The sequence below is a fragment of the Lissotriton helveticus genome, chromosome 1_1, assembly GCF_964261635.1.
Source record: "Lissotriton helveticus chromosome 1_1, aLisHel1.1, whole genome shotgun sequence".
Taxonomy (NCBI): Eukaryota; Metazoa; Chordata; class Amphibia; order Caudata; family Salamandridae; genus Lissotriton; species Lissotriton helveticus.
Window position 1 is genome coordinate 798,716,915 of NC_136057.1, and position 25,506 is coordinate 798,742,420.

At 47.3% G+C, this 25,506-nt stretch overlaps 1 protein-coding gene across 1 annotated transcript in view; it reads left to right on the plus strand.

Moving 5' to 3' along the window:
- The window catches only part of PPP1R3A (protein phosphatase 1 regulatory subunit 3A), a 481,293-nt gene that overhangs the window by 392,148 nt on the left and 63,639 nt on the right, over positions 1-25,506 (plus strand). The window contains exons 2-3 of the mRNA XM_078674365.1: positions 5,075-5,136; positions 5,235-5,353. Coding sequence (XP_078530491.1) covers positions 5,075-5,136; positions 5,235-5,353 — 181 coding nt within the window. The remainder of the gene's footprint in view (positions 1-5,074; positions 5,137-5,234; positions 5,354-25,506) is intronic.

The window sequence follows — 25,506 nt, forward strand, 5'->3', positions numbered from 1 at the left end:
ATACATTTTTTATAAATCAGAGTAGGGCCTTTGAGGTCTGTTTGGAAAAGACTGCCGATGTTGTGGAGGCCTTTAGACATATTAGGGAGGTAATTAGTGCTGGGCTGACTACTAATCAGATCAGAGGGGACACAAAATAGCACGGGTGGTTTGACCCTGCGTTCACTCTTGCTCACAAGAAGCTAAAGTGGGCCTTGAAGGAGGTACCTAGGAATAACTTAATAGTACAGAACTGCAGACAGGCTTGTAAGCAAGCATTAAATCATTGAAAAAAGATTATGAAAGAGGAGGCCTGGGACCATCTGCAGGAGGCGCGCCAGAAAAAAGATTCTAAGTTATTCTGGCATGTGCTAAATTCACCCTTTTGTTGTGACGATGATGAACCGATCATAGAGGTAGCAATCACAGAACAGGAATGGGGGGCCCATTTTGTGAAACTATATATGGGTCCGTGTTAGAAGCGGCTGTCTCTAGTTGGCAGAGGTATACACTTCTGACAAATAGGGACACACCTTTTCTAGTCAGGGCAAGGGGATCACACACTTAGATAACCCCTGCTCACCCCCTTGATAGCTTGGCAAAGCAGACAGGCTTATCTCAGAGGCAGTGCGTTAAGCATTTATGACCACATACAGTAATAAAGTGAATACACTACAAATGGACACGACACAGTAGTATTATAAAAATAAGGATTTTTATATAAGGCTTAGCACAAGACCAAATAACGACAAAAATATACCACAGTCTTAATAAATACTCTTGGAAGGAAAAAATAATAATTCAAGCACGGTTTCTTCTTAGCACAAAGTCTTTAGTATCAAAAGCAACTCTTCTTCTCTAAAACACAGTTCTTGGCAACAATGTAACCCACACAGGAGTCACACGACGTCGAGGCAAAGTTAATCCAAAGGTTCGGCGTCGACCGCGATGAGCGCTACGTCGAGCCTGGAGTCGCACAGGCCCCAACAACACAGTACCTTGGAAAAGTGAAGCACTCGATGATCAGCGGCGTCGAGATGTCCGGCGTCGCGCCTTCGGCGTCGATCGGGCCTCGGAGTCGGGGCGATCTGCAGCGGCGTCGACCGAAGTCAGGCAGGAGCAGCGCTCACGAGGTGAAGCAGGATACGGCGTCGTCGATGAAGAGTGAGCAGCGCTCATGGCGTCGAGAGGGCTCGAAGTCGAAGCGATCAGCAGCGGTGCAAACACGAGGTCACTTGGAGCTGGAGCCGAACTCACTACTCACTGGCATTGTTGCTGGCGTCGATCGGGCCCAGCGGCCGGCGTCGAGGAAGCGGGAGACTGGAGCCGTTACTCACGATGTCGAGCTGGATTCGGCGGCGTCCGTCGGCGTCGAGATTGCTGGATTCTTTCAGAGGTGCTGGATTCACAAGTTCCAGCAAACAGCACTTTAAACAGATGAAGTCCTTTAGCCCTGTGACTTCAACAGGAGACTGGCACTCTTCCAGCCCTTGGAGATTTTCTTAGCAAAGTTTGAGAGTACACACACAGTTCCTCTCTCCTGGTTCCTTGGCAAAAATAAAGAAGCAATGCAGGATTCCCCCAACAAACAGCACTCTGGCAGAACGGGTAGGCAGTCCTTAGATCAGCAGGCTTCTTGTCCTTGGTTCAGGTTTCCTTGTCAGAAGTGATCTAAATTCTTGGTTCAGGGGTCCTTCTCTTATACCCCTTTTTGGCTTTGATCCCTTTGTCCATGCAGGGAAATTTCCCCCCATCTTGGGGTTGTTGTGGGTGTTGCCAGGCCGAAGCACATGGCCTATTCACTGTGCAGGGCAGAGTCTTCAGCCGCCCAGCAGGAGCAGAGCCAGCATTGTCACTGGCAGGGGCAGGGCCATCAGTTGCCCGGCAGGAGGTGGGCCAGGAAAGTCCCAGGCAGGCACAGAGTCATCAGTCGCCTGGCAGGGGGGCGGAGCCAGCATTGTATCAGGCAGGGCAGGCTATCAGGAGCTATTCTTCCCCTACTCTCAATGCAAATGCCCCACTCATCCCACACTGACTCATTCAGACCTCTGGAGCCACCCAGCTCCTGTCACACGCACACCAGAACCAGCAGAGACCGGTAGACAGTTAGACAAGAAAATAGCTACTTTCTAAAAGTGCTATTTTCAAACACAGAGTCCAAAAACCATCCACACAAACGGATGCGTTATTAAACCCTGAGTTCAGGGATACCAAACTTGACATTGCACCATGCTCCCCGAGCCCGCTAGGATTATAGCATTAATAATCCTGGCAGCCCATTCTAACTGATGGAGAGCAGGTAACCTTACAATAGTGAAAAACGAATATGGCTGTAATTCACTATTAGGACATGCCAACCTTGTCAGGCTTGTCCTACCTTATGCTTACAATGCACCCTGCCCTTGGGCCTACCATAGGGGTGACTAACATGAAGTTAAGGGAAGGTTTAGGGACTGGCAAGTAGGTGTACTTGCGCAGTCTGCGTGACAGTACCAGACTGCACGTGGTCTAGCAATGGTAGACCTTCAGACATACTTTTACTAGGCCGCTCTTGTGGGTGACACAACACGTGCTGCAAGCCCACTAGCAGCATTTGTATTTACAAGCCCTGGCACTCCTGGTGCACTCTACTAGGGACTGACAGTAAACCAAATAAGCCAAACATGGAATTCAATTAATACAGCAATTTCACATAGGGAGCACTTGCACTGTGGCACTGATCAGCAGTGGCACAGTGCCCAAAGCGGTGTACCAGCAAAAACATCGTAAACAGAGGAGGCAAACAGAAAAAAATGGAGGAGAGACTCATGCCAATGATGCCAGGTCTAACAGTCCGATTGAAGAAGGACAAGCCAACTCTGTGACAGGGACGAGAGCTGTCTCCCCTGGGCCTACCTTCTTGTGGAAATATTTTGATTTTAACTTCCCACTGGAGGAGGTGATACGGGCACTTAGAGCTAGCAAGGGAGGAAAGGCACCTGGCCCTGATTGGCATTCCGATTGATATCTTTAAGGACAATATCGATCTCTGGAGTCTCTTATGACCCTGGTCTTTAAGTCGTTTTGGGAAGCTGGTTTCCCAGTGTCATGGTCGGAATCACACATTGTACCAATATTTAAAAAGGGAGATCACAACTGCCCTGCACAATATAGACCCATCTTCCTGCTGGATTCTTTGGTTAAGGTGGTGGGCCGTATTGTGCTGAACAGATTACAGGAGTTGGCATACTGTAATAATATCCTGTCCAATTTCCAATAGGGCTTCCACTAGGGTGTTGGGACCATAGAGCAAGCCAATAACTTGAACCTGCTAGTGAGCAAATATATACAAATAAAAGGGGGCAACCTGTTTTTGGCGTTTGTGGACTTTTCCTCTGCATTCGATCGTGTGGTCCATGATAAACTATGGTCTATTATGACCTATGTGGGTGTTGACTGTGCCATCGTTAATTTCCTTAGATATTTGTATTCAATGAGTTTTGCCAAGATTTGATATGGTATGAATGGTGAATGCACTAGCCCAGTTGACATCAAGAAGGGGGTCCACCAGGGGTGTGTGCTTGCGCCTTTTTTATTTAATTTATATAATAATGGCCTGAGTGGTACACTTATGGACTCCTGTATGGACCTGCCTCAAATTGGCAACAGGCCAGTACCAGTATTATTGTATGCTGATGATGTGGTGCTCATGGCCCGCACCCCGAATGCTCTGCAACACCTTTTAAATAAATTTGTTAATTTCATGGAGAAACTGTGTCTTTTAATTAACATAGGTAAAACAAATGTAATGAAAGTTGGCCGAAAGTCAGCTAAGGGACGCACTATTTTAATAGGAAACAAGACTTTACCTCAAACATCAACTTTTTCGTATTTAGGAATAATGTTTGATAGTAATGGCAACTGGAAAAGTGAAGTAAAATCGAGAAGAATGTAGTTTCTCAGATCAATTGCGGGTCTGAGTAACTTTTCCAGGAAACTAGGACGTAAACTCTCCAGGGACATGCTGAGCAATTATCACGCCAAATGCCGGTCAATAGCGTTGTACGGTTCTGAGTTGTGGGGACATGTACACTTTGACTCTTTACAGCTGGTAGAAAATGGGTTCCTTCAAAACCTGTTAGGGCTTCCTAACAGCTCTTCTAACTTTGTATGCCATGCAGAACTGGGTATAACCTATCTGGAGAACCTGATAAGGGTGCAGCCAGTCCTCCTCTGGCATAAGGTATGGACATCGGACCATACGAGCTTTAACAGAGCCATTGTACAGGATTGCTGCGGTGCTGATTACGCAATGAAAATAACATGGTTGAAATACATAAAAAAATGTATGCATGATATCTGCCACTCTGAATACTGCGCAAAGCCTGAATCTTTATTGCATATATCAAGAGAATCATGCAAAAGAGTATGTTTGAACAACTTGGAGGAAAAAAGATTAACATTGGAACTTGTGAAGCCCACCGTACAACATAACCAAATGGTACTGACCTGTTACACGATGCAACCATATCTAATTGGTGTTTTAAATGCTCAACACAGATTTGTCTTGACACGTTTTAGACTGGACATTTTCTATCGCTTGACTAGTTTCCCTAACACAAATAATTGGTCTTGTCGACTAATATATTGTCCTTGTGACCAGATCTCCAAACAATCAACTATTCGTGTATTTTTTTTGTACATTTTATACTGACTTAGGACTATTTTTAGCAAGCCTTTAATGACATTTTTTAATTTTGGACACTGTAGACTTTCTCTTTTTAAATTTGTACTGAACCGCAAACTTTTATGATTCTTTGTATGAATAGAATAAAGTTGAATTGATTGGTCACTTAGAAATATACCAATTCAACCACGTTCAAAGGGGAAGCACAGACACTTTACTACTGGTTAGCAAGGGTAAAGTGTACAGAGTTCTAAAATCAGCAAAAATATAGGGTCCGGTAGAAGGCAAATAATTAGGGGTCACCACTCTGAAAAGGTGGATTTCCTATTCTAATCATCCTTTGTATCTTAGGTCCGGATAGGAAAAAAAGTTCATAACTTTTTATAATACTATTTAGTTACAACTCCTGCTTTTCTGTTTACTTAACAGCAAAGAAGACGAAATTCTAACACTCAGTGATGACGACACATGGAATTACTCAAACCTTTCAGGTAACAACATATTTTGAAGCATTCGTGTCCCTGATTAAGGCCCAGATCCACAGTCCTGTGCTGATCATTAACCATTGTATGTTCGATTTTTATTTCAGATGCAACAATACCTCAGATTGTTTATCCGCCAGAAGACGATGGGGAAGAGATAGATGAAAGTATAGATGTTAAGGCAATGCAGCATGGAGGACATAACGAAAGAGAACTTGAACTACTCGTAAGTACTTCCTTTCTTTCATGGATGTCATTTAGGCGTTGTCAGGGGTCCCAGCAGCAACCTCTGGCTTGCTTCTTGCAATCCCTGACACCGTCATTTCAACCCCTGACCCCAGATGTGTAAAGTTGTGTTATAAACAGAGCAGAAGACATACAAGGCACAAATGAGCCTTGTTTATTCTCTGTGCCTCTCAGCCATTGTATACATCAAAATGTATTAAACACTCTCAGCAGAGGATATAAACAAAGCAACACACTGGCAAAACAAATGTTAATTTTGAATCTGGAACAGACACCCGTAAAAAGGAGTCTCCGTGAATCCTACTGGAGGGAGCAAAAAAATAAGGAATACAGCACAGAGATAGAGATAGAGGGTAGAAGAGGTGAAAGCCAATGAGAGAAAATGAGGGAAAATAACAAACGTAACAGCATGAAGAGGACACTGCAAAGAGACAGGTCAGATATTAAAAGCCTGTGTTAAAGAGACAGAGAAATGTAAATAATAAACAGAGAGGTGGCAGGTGTGAAAGAAATATAGATGGGTGAGAAAGAGAGTGAGATAGGTAAGAAAGATTGACACATCGGCAGGTGACAAAGAGACAGACACTAATCAAAGAGAGGGGTAGACCGTTTAGACAGGATAAAAGTATGAGAGTTGTGATAGAGATAGAGTCATGAGAAAGAGATGGCGAAGAGCAACAGAAAGAGAAGGAAAGAAGTGTGAGAGACAGTAACAATAAAGAGGCAGCTGCAAAAGGGGGAGAGGTGATACAGTGACAGCTGAAAGAAGGAAGAGAAATAAAAGTGGTGTGATAAAATGACAGAGCTCAATGGCAGTCAAATACCTTATGTCGTTTAGAGACAGAAAGACAAAGTGGTGATAAGAATACAGATACCGGTCAGAAACGAACCGGCTGAGCAAGACGGGAGGGAATTAGGAAAGGTGACAGATATGGGGTGATAGTGAAACAGAGAGGTGCGAAAGAGACAGATAATGGACTCAAGAGTAGTGGAAGACAGGTGAAAGAGGTGATAAAAAGACAGACCAGGTGAGAAATCAGGTCGGAGAGGCGAAGACGTGAGATTGTATAAGATCAGTGAGAAAGGCACCGTTGAGATAGACGAGGAGACTGGAGGGTTGACATAGGGACAGCAACAAGTGACTGAAGATAACAAAAATAAGATAAGAAACAACTGCAGAGAATGTGACAGCAGGTCAAAGGTAATACGACGTGGTTTCCTGTCATGTAATTGTAGTGAAACGATAAGTGATATCACTTCTGTTTACCCTGGAATTTTGGTGAATCGACGTCCATGTTTTCTTTTAGTTTCATTTAATTTTCTTAGCACTTTTACCACGAATATATTGCTCTGGTTGAAAACATAGAAGGAAGAACAATTTCATAAATGCTGTAAAATTCAGGAATAGCTTTCAGAAATGGCACCTGGAAGAAGTTATGTTGTAATTTGAAAAGGAAAGTGGTCAGGGAAGGAGCTGAGGAGTGAGAATGGAACATGAATGTCATTGTTTGTTACAAGTAAGCCAATAGATCCAAAGACAGACTGAACAAAGGAAGGATAGGAAGGGATACGTAATCATAGAAGGCAAAAAAAATAATATAGAGATACGTGAACCGGGGCTAAAGTGCACATATAGAAAGGAGCAAGAAAATAAAATGACATTTTGTTTAAGGAAACTGGAAATGTTATTGAAGATATATTATTATAATCACTAATGAACACCATGGAAAATTAAAGTAACGATGTATTACAAAGGGGATGAAAAGAAACTGAGGGGAATGTGCAAAAAGAGATAATAGTTTAAAATGTGCAAAACAATATGTAATATACGAAACGCAAAGATCCCACAAAGCCCCGGGAGTCACTTATCAGTTTACCAAAGGTTGCTTACACACAGATAAGATGCACTAGGTTTGATCATACGTACGAATCTCGTCCAAATGCCTGCAATATAGCGCTTTATGCATCATAAATCGCTCCATTTCGAGTACAGTTTTAAACAATTTGAGAGCAACAATGGAAGGCAATCAAGAGACGGGCATCATATGACTGAAAAATGTTAAACAAGTATATTAACATGGAACTGATTATTTGCTCCAAAGCTATCCTCCAAATAACACACTATCACGTTCCAAAATCCACTAAAGGTGGGACAATCCCATGTAACTTTTTACGTTTTCAATAACTTATTACATTAAACCAATATTTTATTACTTAATACGTGTATGCAGCCAGATCACTACTGATACAAATATTTAGCCCATCATAAAATGGAATGAATGGATGCGAGTAAAGGTGTAGCTACAACAATTCACTGGTTGATAAACCAGCCCATTTCTTCAGCCTAAGTGTTGTGTATTTTGTGGTTATGAGGCACGAAATGATAATTTAATTTAGAATACATCTATGAGGTAAATAACTTTTTGAGTCGCCGCTTTAAATACTATTCAAAAATTGCTTTGGAGTAAGCAGTGGAACATTTATAAGACCCTTAAGTGTAACTATTTAAAACCCTACCCCGAAATGTAATGGAATATTTTCGTGAATTAGGTGACATAAATAAATCCTGAGTATCCTCAAATGTCAATTTTCAATTGAACACCTTCTAGATCGAAAATTCTTCTAATACAATTTTAACTGTACGAGCTAACTAAACCCTTGCACATCGATTGTGTATGTAGAAACTGTCATCGGGCAGTGCCAATCACAAAAAGCCTTTATTGCCATGGGGTTCCTTTCTTTGTTTATAATTGAAACAAACCTTCTAGAGGCTTCCCTGGTCAAATGAGTCTCTTGAACAGGAATAATATCTGACATGGGTTGTTTACCATGAGCCTTAATAAGCTCCTACTTCTTCTCGTGTGTAAGCTATTTACTTTCACAGAATTATTTTGGAACGGCCCATTTTACTTAACTATAAACCACAGCTGGTATCCACTACTTATTGCCTTTCTTTCTTACCAATACTATCTCAATTTCTATTTTCTTATATATTTTACCTTTTACTTGTTCTAACTCTCTCCCCACACTCAACCCTCCGGTCTGTATTATAAACTCCCACCAGTCCCCTGTGATTCCATAAAGAAGGAAATCTTCCTTCATGAAGTGAATGTGATGCTTCCTGGGGATAATCCAGAGCATGGAGTCATATGGAAAGCTTGTGAGGCCGAGACCAATCAGATCATCAGCTTTACTACTTTTTCGTCTTATTCCGTCCACAGGTTCAGCTATTAACATCAAAGTCGGTCATTAAACGACCTTGGTATTCCAAATGTCATAACAATCTAATCCCATATTCAACACCGCAAGACATTTTACATTAAGACAGTTGGAATTAGGTGTCTGTATTCCCTTCAACAGTAGTAAATTAATGTTGTGCACTGTCCATAATATATACCTTTGATATTTGGCCAATAGTATTTGCATTCCTGCTTTCCTGAACTCAGGAATAAGACATCAGCGCTTCCCCAGATTTTGAGTGGTTTCAACAGCTGAGTCAGAAAAGATCTTCACTAAGAAACTAGAACCTGTGTATTCTCTCTGACTTCTCTTTCTTTTTAATTAACTGTGTCTTAGCCCATCATTAGCAGTGGAATGTTGTGTCTGATGCCGCAAGTGACAGTAGTTATTGACCCAATAGAATTAATAAGATCAGTTGGAACACTGCAGATCATTTAATTATTATACAAAGAGATATAGGCTGCTGAAAGCTGTGTGAAATTGAAATAGGGAGAGAAACTATAAAGTATTAGGATAACTGGGGCTGAAATGACAAATTCTTCTCAGTAAATTCCGAATTTTTAAGGTGACATTTGCGGTCCCACTTCTAATCTCCCAGTTATGTTGTCCTTCTGTAGTTTACCAGTACTTGTTGCAGGGATTCTGCACAAACACAGAACTATGCACAGTAATATGGGACATTGGTGTATAGGGACTGGGTCTTTCTTCCATCTTAGTACCCACAAACCCATGACCGACTAGCTACAGTGTCTCACTTGCTCTCCTACTCACTCCCACAAATGATTGGACACCCCAGAACACAACACTCCCAGAACTCTCAGAAATTGTGGTAACAAGACACACCCTTTTGTGGAAACTCTTGCATTTGTCCACGATAAGATTTGACAGAGACACAAAACAGTTTAACATATTTATTTTAACTAACATGCCCTAACATGCAGTATACGTGCCACAACATGCAGGAAAATGCATAGTACAAATATAGTCAGCATAGCAGCTAGTCCATAGATCATGAAGGGGGATGTCATCATAGAAAGACAATGGAGAAAAGACTATAGTGCCTAACCTCCCTCTCCTTGCAAAGAAGAAGTATTATTATATAATAGAAGATCTCTGGGCTTTGTCAGCACACCCCGTATCTTAGCCTATAGATGGTAGATTTACACCATACGTGCTGTCTCGCTCTTATCTCTGGAATGGTCCCTTTCCAAATGAGTGCTACCTGTTCGTGAATTCTTATAAAACCCAAGTACATTTGTCTAAACAACAGCTGCATCGGTATGTTTTGTCTAAGGTCTAGAAAAAAAAACAAGGGGCATTGTTATTCGATCTTGAACATAATGTTCAGTCAAATTTCCAGGAACATGCAGCGAGTGAACACAGGGATGAGTTCTCATGTGAAAGCAGTCAGGGAAAGATTGAAAAAAATAAAGATGTGTAATAACGTGTGCAAAAGCAGCAGGCAAGCTGCCACGTGCTCATGCTAACTTAGTGAAAAACAACAATGTCCCTATGGGCCACCTGGCTCCCTCCCCTTGGCAAAGGCAAAACAACAATCAAAGGTAGGCAGAGGCAAAGCGTCTTAGTCGAAATCCGATTGAGACAGGCATGAAGCACAATTGGTTGTTCAAAAACCCATTCTTCGATAATTAGTCTTCGGAGACAAAAATGTTGGAGGAAAAGCGGAATGCCATGAAATCCAGAATGTTATCTGTTCCTTCGATTGTAATAAGGTATGTCAACAAGTTGAGTAGATCGAACGAGCACACGTGCTCCTCATATCCAGAGGCTGTCAGGAGCAGCTCAGGGCAACCTGCGTCAACTTTTGAAACTCTGAGCAATGAGGTGCACGGGCACAGGTACTCAAGTCTGCCATTGGTCCAAGCAAAGGATAGCACAACAGGCACCTACCCATGGCACATTCCTGGTTATGGGCAATTAATAGACCCAATAACAGATCGTAATCAAAGGTAGCATGTGTGGTATTGGAGAGGCAGACATCCAGGGCCTGAAAAGGGCACAGGAGGCACAGGTTGCACGCAGGTGAAGTAGGCATAATGGAAGGTAAGCCCAGAGTCAATGGCAAAGGACGTCACTGGCATAGAACCGAAAAGCTGTCACATCCGACCACGGCACAGTTGCAACTGGACTGGGTTTGGCAGCTCCACAGAACGAGAAGCCATTGTGAAGCAACAATAGGAGAACCAGCACACCGCAAATCAACAGGAGCACCAGGGGAAACCCTCCAAAGGCGCTGTAAAAAATAGAATGAATAGAAGCTGGCATTACTCCAAAAATAATCTGAAAGGAAGAAACAAGGCCAGATCCCATCAGTTTAAAAAAGGGACGAAGGCCCTCAGTATCATAAACATTAAATATTTGATGTATTAGTTCTCCAAAATGGAGTGGGAGATTTGTGTTTAGCAGCGAGTGTATCTCACTTGTGGTTCTCGCCACCTCCAATTCGAAGGTCTCTCTAGCTGATGTGAGAGCGACTTCTTGTTGAAGCAATAGTGCTTTAAGTCTGCTTAGCTTGTTGAAATATGTTTTCAAAGCTGGAATGGAAGGCGTAAGAGAGCTATCTACGATCCCATGTGAGGGTGGAAACAGGACATTTCCTGCAACTTGTAACTCAATGAGAAACTGTTACAGTATATGGGACACGTGCCCGTAATCCGCAACAGTCGTGGTTATTGAAAATAAAATAACTTCCATTAGAAAACAAAGTTAGCGTGGGAATAATAGCTGGGACAGGAGTACCTTTTAAAAAACAAGCCAGATTAGGTGCCAAAACTTTGCAGGCTCTGTGCAATTTAACTTGTTTACAGACTAGGAAATGTCTTACTGTGGAATCACAGTCCGCCCCTGTAAGGAAAACTTTATTTTCCACGCGCTGACATCTATAGCTGAAAGGCAGTAACAATAATTTGTAAATATAATTATTGCCGATATCTACCAATCAGGTAGTGTTTCATACAGGCCGTGAACTGAAAAAGTGAGATGGGCCATGAAATAACCCAATGTATAAACCACACAGCTGAATTTGTCTCTGCTACAGAAAATGGTAACTGTTCTAATTTTTTTTTTTTTTTAAACAGAATTTCATATAGTGCAAACTTGACCCGGTGCCGGGTATCAGAGCGCTTTACAATGCACCAGTTACATTACATAAGGACACATTAATTTTTGTTAGGCACGGGGAGATTAAGCGATATGCCCAGAATCACAGGATATTCAGCATCATTGCCGACACTCAAACCCAGTTCCCCAGATTCGAGGTCGACCGCCCTAGCCGTTAGGCCAACTCTTCTCCCTAATTGTTCAATATGTAACAATGTGTATATTGCATCTTTCATGGACATTAATTTCTGTTTATCAGTCAAATTATAAGGCAAAATGATTGCAGAAGCATTCAAATAATCCCATGGCACTTTTCTATTTTTGAGTGTTTGCAAGGTCCAAGCAAACTTCATTACAGAACGTAACTGATTTTGACCATGACACAAAACAGACACCTCATGTTGAACAATATCAATGGCAGATGAAACAATATTATCCAATGTATATTTATGGGAAGCACACCCACCAGACATGACAGCACAACTTACTTTTGGAACCTGGGCAGGCCTTGTACTGTAGCCATCAACAGCATGTCACCTCAGCCACACAATAGCAGGATGTGGGAAGAGGTGGGGACCAGACATGTGTGAAGGAGGCAAGTGACCGTTGAATATGAATGTACACAATGACAAGTGTGGCGTGGTTGTGCTGGACAGACTGCAGTATGCAGACCAGGCACATATCCATGTCGACAGACCCCGCTGGTGTATGGAGTGCAGTGGACAGTGGACACAACCATGTCACCCCAGCCAGTGGGGGAGTTCAAGAAAAATAACTTGTTATGTTCACCCCCGTAAGCATGAGCGGAGTGGGCTGGCCCAGCGTACGCGAGGCCAGCATTGGGGTGTGAATAAAAGGCACGTAACTCTGGGCGTGGTCCTCTTCTGGAATGCCCAACATCTCTGCCAGGGTAGTGCCTCTCACCCCACCACAAGGTCGACGCCTTGTGCGCTGGTGCCTGTGTTCCTGTGCGCCTGCTGCATCCCGAGCCGCTGGTCCCCATAAACATTTTGACCGCCACTAGGCACCCAGGCCTCAATGCCTACATGCTGACACCATCTTGTATCGAAGAGGGCCCACCACGTGCCGGTGCAAGCTCCAGGCCCGAGGCCCATGACCTTGGCAGCCTCCTTGGACCATCATGGCCTCCGTGACACAGGCACGCAGAACTCAATTCTCATTGACCTACTCCACCGGCATACACAGCAGACAAGTAGGACACACATTTGGAACTGAGTCTTGATCATGCAATGGCCATGTACACATGGCAATGCAGACTTCACATCACTGTACCCCCTTTGATCTGGTGACACCAAGTCTATGTATAACATCACAACGACACATTTCTGCGGCCCCTTGCTGGAAACGCCTACCACCTACACTGCGGTCAAGTTGGTTGCACAATTGGAACTGAGCATCTATTTTTCAGTGGCAGAGTACATATTACACGCACGGAGAGGTGTAAGAGGATGACGCGTTGCAGTTAAGAGCGAAAAAGGATCATTGTCACGGAGATGATTGCACACTACCAACAACCGCCCTGGTGTCACTAACTCTGTGCATCGTGTGCCAACGACATGTGGCTGTGGGCCACTGCTGACCGCTACCTCCGGCCTATACTGCGGTCCAGTAGGTCACACATTTCGGACTGAGTCTTGATTTAGCAATGGTAGAGTTCATATCAGTGTACCAGCATCATCGCAGACTGCATCCGTTCTCAGCCCCGGTGCCACAAAGTTTGTTTCGCGACTTTCATGGACATTCACTGGTCGTACATTGGTGGCGTCTGAGTCTGTGGGCTAGGGGGAGGATTCATCCTTATGTAGCTGATACCGAATTGGTTCTGGCAATGAGGCTGTCGCTTTCCACCCCACCATTTGCTGCTTCCGGATAAAACCAAATCTTCCGCATAATGCCCTGGAAGACACCTTACACAGTCCCCGCAACCCTCCACCACATTCACCTTCGACATCGATGAGGACTTGCCCAGTCTGCGTAGCCCTACCTCAGTGCACCACAAGTCACCATCCCATGGCAGGGGGCCTGTGCCGGCCGCTGTGCATCCGGGGCCACTAAGTATGTACTGGTCATGTCCAAGACTCCTTCTTCTAAGATATTGGATGGCCTCTGAGGCGATGGCCTTGGGGTCATCAACGCCATGTGTCTGTGGCCCTGCGCTGTCCGCTGCCTCAGGCCTCATCTACGGTCCACCAGGGCTCACACATCCAATTGAGTCCTGACCAGTCCGGACGTGGCATCACCGTAGGAGGCACACGCCTCCATCACCAGGACCACCTCCAACCGCCATCTGCCAGAGTCAAAATAGTGGTCCTGACAGCCTAACGGAGTTGCTCACACCTCTCGTGCATGCCATCTTCTGCCTGTTATCCTGCTCAGCACTCCAGGTGCCACTAACTCAGTGCACCACAACCCATGGACCGTCACTGATTGAGTTTTGCGCTGTGGAGAGGTTGCGCAGCAATGTCACCTCAGGGAGTGTGGGAGACCTGGGACACTGATGTGCACCTGCATAAGGAATATGCAGAAGGGACACAATCCTAGTCATTTTTATCACATGAGCACTCTCCGCTCTAATGCCTCAATCTCAGTGCACTGAAACTCAAGGACACTTCTGTTTGTATGCTGTGTGACCTCTGTACTTGTTCCGGCTCCCTCCATGTTCAGTAGACTCTGTTATGCAGTTTTCTATGTTTCCGTTGCACTGGTGCCCACTGTTCAGGTTGTTGCCAGCACCAAAAACTCTGTGTGAGCTGGTTTACACTCACCCCACACACATCCAGCACAGGCGTCACTGTACATGAGGCCCTGCCAATAAAGGGGACGGGAGCATGTGCCCATGGCCAGTTCAACATAATCTCTGCGTGTGTCCCTGCGGTTTTGTTGTATGCATGTGGAGAACCTGACTTTATGGGCCAGGCGGCGCAGGGCACGCCTAGGATCTCCGGGTTCACCTGCCTCGACAGACAGAGACACGAGACACTCTGTTAGGCGTAGAAAAGTAGATTTATTAGCTGCAGCTAAGTACAGTTATCTAAGAAGTACCACACAGGTAGGTTCTCAAGAGACTGCCACTTCAATCCGTGGCGCACAGTCTATTATACAGAACAAGTTTACAATGACAACTCCCAATGTACACAAAACTGACAAATAGGAATAGTTCGAAAACAAGCTATCGGATGTTTAAAACACACCCTCCTTTCAGACCCCGTGCGCTCTCCTCCCCTCAGGTTAATCAACACTAGTGCCCGTAATTCAATTTGCAGGTGGCAAAACATGTGTAGAATGCTTCAAAAGAAGGGCTATGTAACAAGAGAACACACGAAGAGAATAGTGAAGGCCAGTTAAACAAGATAAAGTAGAGAAGAATGGTGGGACCCAAACAGTGGAGTAAGACATGGATTAATCAGTCTAGACATGGCTTTGCGAACTCGGCCAGACCCTGACATCAATGCCGTACACAAGGACAAGGGTTATTCTTTAACAGGAAAGACACGGAGCAGCTGAAAAGGCAGAAAAGACCATATTTACCGCGTCAGCCATGCTGCCTGAGTGAGGCAACATAAAATGGCGGCTAAACACAAAATGGCAGCTGTAGCGAAGCAGAGCCGAAAACTACGTAACCTCAGACCCTCCTTTTGCCATACTCAGGCAATGTACAAAGGGACCCATGTTAGTCTGAGTCGATATCAATGGTCATGAGGTCACTGAGGTGTTGTTGCACCATCATCTTAATATTTTCTGTCTGCTGTGCTACTGGTTTGGAGACACAGATCGTGGCACAAAGTCCACAAATGGCTGGGCCACACTGTAGACAGAGACAACAGGAAAAGATGATCGCTAAAATCATTCCAAGGAAAGTTAGCACTCTCCATCCCCAAGTGGACAGTAGTCCCCAAAACCGTCCCATCACAGACCAATCTCCAGTATCTTGGTGAATAGACTTAGAGATGACATGTAGCTTAGAGATGGCTTGGTATACTGTAGGGGCATTGTCAGGAATATAAATGCAACAACTAGATCCAATCAGTTTACAGACTCCTCCTTTATCTGCAAGAACTGTCTAAAACCATTCTATTCTGTAAAGTCATAAGTCGATCCGCCTGAAGTTCGGCGGTCAAATTCTTTAATGCTCCGGAAGTTACATTGATTGTGGCATCAACCACGCGAACTAACTGTCTGATATTTCTGCTATTGACCATTGGACCCCAAAAGGGAAGAAACCCTTTCAGAAAATCCCCTCCTTCTTGTCCTGCTGTATCTTCCGAATCTTCAACTCCTCTACCAACTCTCTTTCTATGATAATCAGCAGGAGCAGTATATGTAGGGGGAAGGAGAAAAGCTATATAACACGTTCCCGAGAAGTATGTGGGAAGCCATGTATAAGCTTTGTCATGACAGATAAAATATGTACCTTGCGATGCCACCAATGGTGCGGGAGTAGAAGGAGTATAAACATAAGTATGGGAGCAATTACTCCTCTCTTGGTTAGTTTTGGTATTCTGGACATTTATTTGTAAGCACAAATGACCTCTTTGGTGTAGAAACCAAATCGGTGTAAAACTCTGCTGCTTAACTTTGTCAGTTAGGCTGAGAGTATAAATAGTTATATTCCACCCATCGTATGCTCTCTTCTCATCTTTGGGAATCTTGCTAATGTCAGCAATCTTTGCCATCGTTACAATACCCTTTATCAAAGGACTGTGACTGAAATCCACTCCACCATTATAGGATCCACCAGAAGGATATCGAAGTAAGTTCTGGTATGCATTGGAAAACATAGCCAGATAGGCCCAAGCAGAACCTTCGTATGAAAAGGGGAGGACTAGATAAGGCATCCCTGTTAGAACCGGGGTCTCTAGTTGGCAGGGGTATGCACCCTAGTCCAAGTAGGGACCACCGCTTCCGACCTGGTAGCTTGGCGCAGAGCAGCAAAGGCGTAACTTCAGAGGCAATGTGTAAAGTATTTGTGCAACACACAACGGCGATGACACAGTAAAAACACTCACAAAAGGAACACCACACCAGTTTCATATAAAAATAAGAATAGCTTTATCTAAAAATTATGCGAGAACCAAAAGCAGGTAAATCCAGCTCCAGGCAAGATCAATAATAAAAAGGATTCCAGTTTCCAAGCAAGACCAATAATCAATAAGAATGAATCCAGTTCCCAGGCCTGATCAAATCACCAAAAGTCCATGTGTGCCAAGGGCTCCTGCTGGTAATGTCTTTCTCACAGTGTCCTTGGATGGTAAAAGTTCACTTGAGATAGGATCTTATGGTCACAATTCTCTGTGGGAAGGTTCTTAGGCCAAAGTTCCCTTGTAGCGTAATAAGTGTGCCTCTCATAGAAATGATGCTCCCAGCGTAGGAAGTGCGGCTGCCCAGGCGCTGCTGGTAATGCTAAATAATGCCCCAGTGTCAATTACCAAGTAATTATGCCCCCGTAGGCCAGTCAGTGAAGGACGGTTCCCAGCCAAGCACAAAGCTCACACTCCAGGTACCCGGCCAACCCGCACCCCGCCCCTTCGCAGCAGCCTGGTTGCACTGAGGCGTTACCTGGGGTGGTGATTGCGGACGCAGGTGCGAGGCTCCTCTCCCCTGGGGCCTCGGGCTCAGCAGGCGCTGCACGGGTGGGGGTCACGGCCACACAGCACTCCTTTAGCACAGCGCTTAACATTGCCTCCAAGTCCGGGGCAACGACGGAGCCTCCTGTCACACAGCGCTTCGCTTCTCAGCGCTACGCAGCATGCTCCGGTCCCAGTGGCGGTGACCTCAGGGCCAGTTTCAATCAGCTTGCGCCAGAAGCAGAGGCAATCACAGAGCCCTCAGGAGGATCACGGGGCAAGCAGTGCTGAGGGCAGTCACAGCGTTGCAGGGCAAATCTTGTGACTGTTGTTGCTGTTCCAAAGGGCAGTCTTTAAAACGCTCTGGTCCAAGGACAGGTAGTTTCCTTTAGCTTAAAAAGGGTGCAGTCCCAAAAAGGCAATCTTTAAAAGGTTGAAGATTCTTTAAAATGTGGTTCAAAGAAAAGTAGTTCCTTTGGGATGTTGTGGAGACACTCTGGTGGTGATGTTGCAGTCTCCCATGCAGGGCAGGATCAGCAGACAGTAGGGCAGCTCAGCAGGTTGTGGGGCAGCAGTTCCTTGGAGCAGTCAGCCTCCTTCCCAGTAGCAATCCTCTTGCGCAGCAGTCCTCACTCCAGCAGGGATTCTTCCAGGTCCAGCAGTGTAACAAAGAAGTGAGGCCAGGACCCTCCCTTATATATCTTTCAGTCTAAGGGCTAGAAAGTGGTAGAAGTCTCTGGAAGGGTCTGGGGGCAGGGGCTTCTGGAAGAGTCCAGGGAGTTCTGGTATGTTCCCTGCCTTCCCTGACCTAGCTGTCAAAGTGACGAGAGACAGGCCGTTAAGGCTACAGTGGACAGCCCATCACAGCTCATCCCAGGGAAGAAGGTGTGAATCACCACTCCCACCTCCCAACCCAGGCAGGCTATCAGTATGCAGAGGGGAGGGGGGAGTCTGCAGAGCCTAATCTAAGTGTAGGCAGGAAAAGGTCCCCTTTATAAAAGTGGGATCCCTAGCGTAGTAATGCCCAAACCATATACATCATTGGAAAGGGTTCCCCGCCCCGAGTCCAACAAGACCAAACATGCCAGACTTATTAGGCCCCTGTCTGAAGTTATCCCATAAGGGGAGGTTCCCAATGTTAGCCTATGGAGGATTAAGCCTTACTGCGTTAGCAGTGGCTTGTGGCAGATATGCCAGTCTCACAAGGTTTTAGGGAAGATCACCTGCAACTCAGCACTGTTTAGCAGTGGTGAGGCCCCCAGAGTCCTAAGTCCAACAAAAGGTAAGGTAAAAATGGGAGGCAAAAGGGCAAAAAGATACGGGAAGACCACCCTAAGGCTGACAGGTCCAACACGTGTCCCCCCCAGCTGAAAGTGGGGAGAACTACCCAACCTCTAGGGAGTTCTCATCACTAAGGCGGAAAAACCTAGAGAGACCGTCAGCATTGGCGTGGTCTACTCCGGGTCTGTGTTCCACCCTGAAGTCCATCCCCTGTAGGGAAATGGACCACCTCAACAATTTGGGATTCTCGCCCCTCATTTGCATGAGCCATCTGAGGGGCCGGTGGTCAATCTGAATCAGGAAGTGGGAGCCAAACAAATATGGCCTCAGCTTCTTTACAGCCCAGACCACCGCAAAGGCTTCCCTCTCTATCGCGCTCCATCACTGTTCTCGTGGGGAGTAGCCTCCTGGAGATGAAAGCAACTGGTTGGTCCCATCCCTCCTCATTGAGTTGCGAAAGTACTGCCCCTATGCCATGCTCTGAGGCGTCCATTTGGACAATAAACTCTTTGGAGAAGTCAGGGGCCCTGAGCACAGGAGCGGTGCACATGGCCTGCTTTAGAGAGTCAAAGGCTTTTTGGCAAGCCTCTGTCCAGATCACTTTCCTAGGGTATTTCTAAGAGGTTAGCTCAGTCAAGGGGGCAACAATGGTGCCATAGCCCTGGACAAATCTGCGGTAGTAACCTGTGAGGCCCAGGAATGCCCTGACCTCAGTCTGTGTTTTGGGCGGCTGCCAGGCCAGGATGGTTTCGATCTTGGCCTGTAGGGGTTGCACCTTGCCCCCGCCCACCAAGTGTCCTAGGTAGACTACCGACCCCTGCCCTATCTGGCATTTGCTAGCTTTGATAGTCAGGCCTGCCTGCTGCAGAGCCTGAAGCACTTCCTGGAGGTGACCCAAATGGTCCTCCCAGCTGCTACTGAAGACAGCTATGTCGTCCAGGTAGGCAGCAGAGAAGGCCTCTAAACCGGAGAGGACCCGGTTCACCAGCCGCTGGAAGGTGGCAGGAGCATTTTTCAGTCCAAAGGGCATCACCCTAAACTGGTAGTGGCCCTCTGGGGTGGAAAAGGCGGACCTCTCTTTAGCTCCATCTGTTAGGGCGATCTGCCAGTACCCTGACGTGAGGTCAAAGGTACTCAGGTATCGGGCAGCCCCCAGCCTGTCAATGAGCTCATCCGCCCTCGGGATAGGATGAGCGTCAGTCTTGGTCACAGAGTTCAGTCCCCTGTAATCCACACAGAACCTAAGTTCTGGTGTGGTGCCCGGTGGGGCAGCTTTTGGTACCAGAACCACCGGACTGGACCAAGGGCTGTTGGAGGGCTCTATCACCCCCAACTCCAGCATCTTAGTGACCTCACTCTGGATGCTGGCCTTCACCTTATCTGACAACCTGTAAGACTTGGACTTGACAGGGGGGCTGTCTCCTGTGTCCACATCATGGGTACACAGGTGGGTAATCCCAGGGATAAGGGAGAACACTGAGGAGAACTGCCCCAGGACCTGGCGGCAGTCCCTCTGTTGCTCAGGAGTCAAGGATGGGGAGAGGACCACTCCCTCCACCGATCCATCCTTCTCTTTGGAAGCAAAGAGGTCCGGGAGAGGTTCACTTTCCTCTTCTTCGGCCCCATCAGTTACCATCAGTAAGGTAAGCTCAGACCTCTCATGGTGGGGTTTGAGGCGGTTGGCGTGTAGCACCCTGTGGGGCTGCCTGGGGGTTTTAAGGTCCACTAGGTAAGTGGCCTTGCCCTTCTTCTCCAATATCTCATAAGGGCCTGTCCAGCGATCCTGGAGGGCACTAAGCTCTCCAGGCTCCATGACCCACACCTTCTGTCCAGGTTTTAGCTCCACAGGGTGAGAATTCTGGTCGTACCATTCCTTCATTACCGCCTGGCTGGCCTCTAAGTTGTCAGAAGCTTGTTTCCACAACTTAGCCATTTGGCTACGGAAGGCCAGCATGTAGCTCACTACATCCTGGGGAAGCCTCCTTGGAGTCTTCTCCCACCCATCCTTCACTAAACTGAGAGGCCCCCTAACAGGGTGACCGTACAAAAGCTCGAAGGGGCTGAAACCCACCCCCTTCTGCGGTACCTCCCTGTAGGAAAACAGCAAACAGGGCAAGAGGATGTCCCACTTTTTCCTCAGGCCCTCAGGCAGACTCCTGATCATGCCTTTTAGGGTCTTGTTAAATCTCTCCACGAGACCATTGGTTTGTGGGTGGTAAGGGGTGGAGAACTTATAAGTAACCCCACACTCCTTCCACATGGCTTGCATGTAGGCAGACATAAAGTTGGTACCCCTGTCGGACACCACCTCTTTGGGAAAACCCACTCTGGTAAAAATCCCCATCAGGGCCCGTGCCACTGCAGGTGCAGTGATGGTTCTCAGAGGAATAGCCTCTGGGTACCGGGTGGCGTGGTCCACCAGAACCAGGATAAACCTGTGACCAGAAGAAGTCGGTGGATCCATGGGCCCACAATGTCGATGCCCACCCTCTCAAAGGGGGTGCTAATGACAGGCAGCGGTTCCAGGGGAGCCTTCAGCTTAGTCCCTGTTTTCCCACTAGCTTGGCAGGTCAGACAGGTCCTGCAGAATGTATCTGAGGAGATCCTCATCTGCGGCCAATAAAAATGTGGGACAAGCCTAGCAAAGGTCTTGTCTTGGCCCAAGTGTCCTGCCAATGGGATCTCATGAGCCAGTTCCAAAAGAAAGGCCCTGTAGCACTGGGGGACCACTAAGGCCCTTGATGACCCATGCACAGGAGCCTTGGGCTCACTGTAAAGGAGCCCATCCTCCCAGTAAATATGATACTTCGCGGAGGCATTGCCTGCTGCTTAGGCTTCGGCCTGTCGCCTCATGCCCTCAAGGGTAGGACACTCCTTCTGTGCCCGGCAAAACTCCTCCCTGGTCGGCCCTCCTTCCACCTGCCACCCTGCAGGGGTAGGTAGGTCCCCCAAGGGAGCAACGTCCTCCTCCGTGGACTCCGGTGCAACCTCCTCAGGTGCCCCATCCATCTCACGGGGTGACTGCCCCGGGGCGGGCTTCCCATGCCCTCGGGCTCCTCCCTTCTTAGCAGCTGGCTGGGCCATTTTTCCAGGCTCCAGCCTTGGCTGACTCCCTTTCCGGGCAGCCATAGACCGTGTGGTAGCACAAATCCACTCCGGTAACCCCAGCATCTCCACATGCGCTTTGAGCTCTACCTCCTTCCAGGCAGTATGCTCTAGGCCATTCCCTAACAGACAGTCCACTGGCATGACAGGGCTCACAGCAACTCTTAAGAGGCCTGAAACCCCTCCCCACTCAAATGGAACCTGTGCTATGGGATAGTGACCCCCCCTGTTGTCAGCCATCACAACTGGATGGACTGCATCGGGAATTATTTGCTCTGGGGACACCAGCTGACTCCTTACTATAGTCATGCTGGCACCTGTGTCCCTCAGGGCCTCCACCCCCCGACCATTGAGGGTGACCCACTGCCTATACTTGGTAGTATTTGAGGGCACATGGACCTTGGGAACCATCTCACTGTCTCCCAGAGACACTAGGCCAAGCCCTGCCCCCTCACTCCCATCTTCTAGGGACAGCTCCTCCCCAAGCGCTACACTAGCCACCCCGGGGTTTTTACCTCCAGTGGGCTGTGGTGCTCTCGTGCGACACTTGGGATCCCCCTTGTAGTGTCCAAGTTCACCACACTCATAGCACCGGACAATTCTGGGCTGCTGACCTTTGTCAGGATAAGTGGGCTTCTGGTGGCCAGATTGGGGCTGGGACCCAGACCCTTTCCCTTGTGAATTATTTTGGGGGCCTTTGGGAAACTCTTTCTTTTTGTCTCCCCCCTCTTTCTTCTGGTGGCAACCCTGACCACCCCTTTGGGAGTCCCCCCCAAAACCCTTGTTGGACACCCTGGTACTGACCCAGGTGTCTGCCTCCTCCGCAAGATTCCTAGGATTGGTCAACTTGCGGTCAACCAGGTGTTGGCGCAGCTCTGGAAAACATTTCTCTAGAAGGTGCTCGCTTAAAAACAAGTCATACAACCCTTCATAGTCATGCACATTGCTGCCCCGCACAGAACCATCTAAAGCTTTACTAACGTAGTCCAGGAAGTCTACCCAGTTCTGTGTGGGAAGTTTGTGGCTATTCCTAAACCTCTGCCTATACCTCTCAGGGGTAAGACCGAACCTCTTAAGCAATGCAGCTTTCATGACAGAATAGTTAGTCTGGTCTTCCTTCTCTAGGTAAAGGAGGGTGTCCCTAACATCTGGAGGTAGGTACTTATACAAACCACCCCCCCAATAACTCTCTGGGACCCCATGGGCTCTTAAAGACACCTCATAGGCGGCTAACCACTTATCAATATTATCCCCCACCTTAAAACTGGCCATCACATCTTTAGGCATAAAGACCCTGGACTCACGTGAAGCCTCCATAGGTACGCTGCCACCATTCTCGTTGCTGTTGGCCCCTACCTCTAGGGCCCGGATTTCCAGTTCCTTCAGGCTGAGCTCATGGGCAAGTTCTTTTTCTCGCATAGCCAGTCGCATGTTCTCGCGATCATGCTCCATGGCCCATCTTTCTCTTTCACGCTCTTTCTCCAGCTTGGCAAGCTCCAACTTGAGCTGTCTCTCCTCCCTCCTGTCCTCCAGGTCCTCTACGGACAGGCTCTTCACTGACACACTACTGCCTGCCCTGGAAGGTACCCTTGTACCTGGTAACAAATTACCATTTCCCGCCAAGTGCAGTAGGTCAAGGTTTCCTGTGGCGTCATGCTCTGGTCCTTGCTCGTCCCCATCTCCTTCTGAGTGGGCTGTTACCCATGCTCTCAAAGCTTTCTGAAGCTCTGCCTTCTTGGCGCTTCGCTTGAAGGGCACCCCTTTCTCCTCGCAGAACTCTTTGAGTTGCGCCACTGTGTAAACTTCCAGATTGGCCAGCTCGAATTCCATGTTGCTAGGTGGGGCCTCAGAGGTTTGTAGAGAAAACCAAATGAGACTTAGGCAAAAGGACTCTTAAAAAGAGCAGCCAGTCAGGGAGAATTAAAAAAAATTAAAAAATGCCAATTGGAGAGGGTAGACAAAAATTCAGTAGAGTCAGGTGTAGGGTTGCGGTGTACACTGCGTCGCTGCGTGGTGTTACACAAGCACAAGTCCTATCCCACCGCTCGATCACCAATGTTAGAACCGGGGTCTCTAGTTGGCAGGGGTATGCACCCTAGTCCAAGTAGGGACCACCGCTTCCAACCTGGTAGCTTGGCGCAGAGCAGCAAAGGCGTAACTTCAGAGGCAATGTGTAAAGTATTTGTGCAACACACAACGGCGATGACACAGTAAAAACACTCACAAAAGGAACACCACACCAGTTTTATATAAAAATAAGAATAGCTTTATCTAAAAATGATGCGAGAACCAAAAGCAGGTAAATCCAGCTCCAGGCAACATCAATAATAAAAAGGATTCCAGTTTCCAAGCAAGACCAATAATCAATAAGAATGAATCCAGTTCCCAGGCCTGATCAAATCACCAAAAGTCCATGTGTGCCAAGGGCTCCTGCTGGTGATGTCTTTCTCACAGTGTCCTTGGATGGTAAAAGTTCACTTGAGGTAGGATCTTATGGTCACAATTCTCTGTGGGAAGGTTCGTAGGCCAAAGTTCCCCTGTAGCGTAATAAGTGTGCCTCTCATAGAAATGATGCTCCCAGCGTAGGAAGTGCGGCTGCCCAGGCGCTGCTGGTAATGCTAAATAATGCCCCAGTGTCAATTACCAAGTAATTATGCCCCCGTAGGCCAGTCAGTGAAGGACGGTTCCCAGCCAAGCACAAAGCTCACACTCCAGGTACCCGGCCAACCTGCACCCCGCCCCTTCGCAGCAGCCTGGTTGCACTGAGGCATTACCTGGGGTGGTGATTGCGGACGCAGGTGTGAGGCTCCTCTCCCCCTGGGGCCTCGGGCTCAGCAGGCGCTGCACGGGTGGGGGTCACGGCCACACAGCACTCCTTTAGCACAGCGCTTAACAGTGCCTCCAAGTCCGGGGCAACGACGGAGCCTCCTATCACACAGCGCTTCGCTTCTCAGCGCTACGCAGCATGCTCCGGTCCCAGTGGCGGTGACCTCAGGGCCAGTTTCAGTCAGCTTGCGCCAGAAGCAGAGGCAATCACAGAGCCCTCAGGAGGATCACGGGGCAAGCAGTGCTGAGGGCAGGCACAGCGTTGCAGGGCAAATCTTGAGAGTGTTGTTGCTGTTCCAAAGGGCAGTCTTTAAAACGCTCTGGTCCAAGGACAGGTAGTTTCCTTTAGCTTAAAAAGGGTGCAGTCCCAAAAAGGCAATCTTTAAAAGGTTGAAGATTCTTTAAAATGTGGTTCAAAGAAAAGTAGTTCCTTTGGGATGTTGTGGAGACACTCTGGTGGTGATGTTGCAGTCTCCCATGCAGGGCAGGATCAGCAGACAGTAGGGCAGCTCAGCAGGTTGCGGGGCAGCAGTTCCTTGGAGCAGTCAGCCTCCTTCCCAGTAGCAATCCTCTTGCTCAGCAGTCCTCACTCCAGCAGGGATTCTTCCAGGTCCAGCAGTGTAACAAAGAAGTGAGGCCAGGACCCTCCCTTATATATCTTTCAGTCTAAGGGCTAGAAAGTGGTAGAAGTCTCTGGAAGGGTCTGGGGGCAGGGGCTTCTGGAAGAGTCCAGGGAGTTCTGGTATGTTCCCTGCCTTCCCTGACCTAGCTGTCAAAGTGATGAGAGACAGGCCGTTAAGGCTACAGTGGACAGCCCATCACAGCTCATCCCAGGGAAGAAGGTGTGAATCACCACTCTCACCTCCCAACACAGGCAGGCTATCAGTATGCAGAGGGGAGGGGGGAGTCTGCAGAGCCTAATCTAAGTGTAGGCAGGAAAAGGTCCCCTTTAAAAAAGTGGGATCCCCAGCGTAGT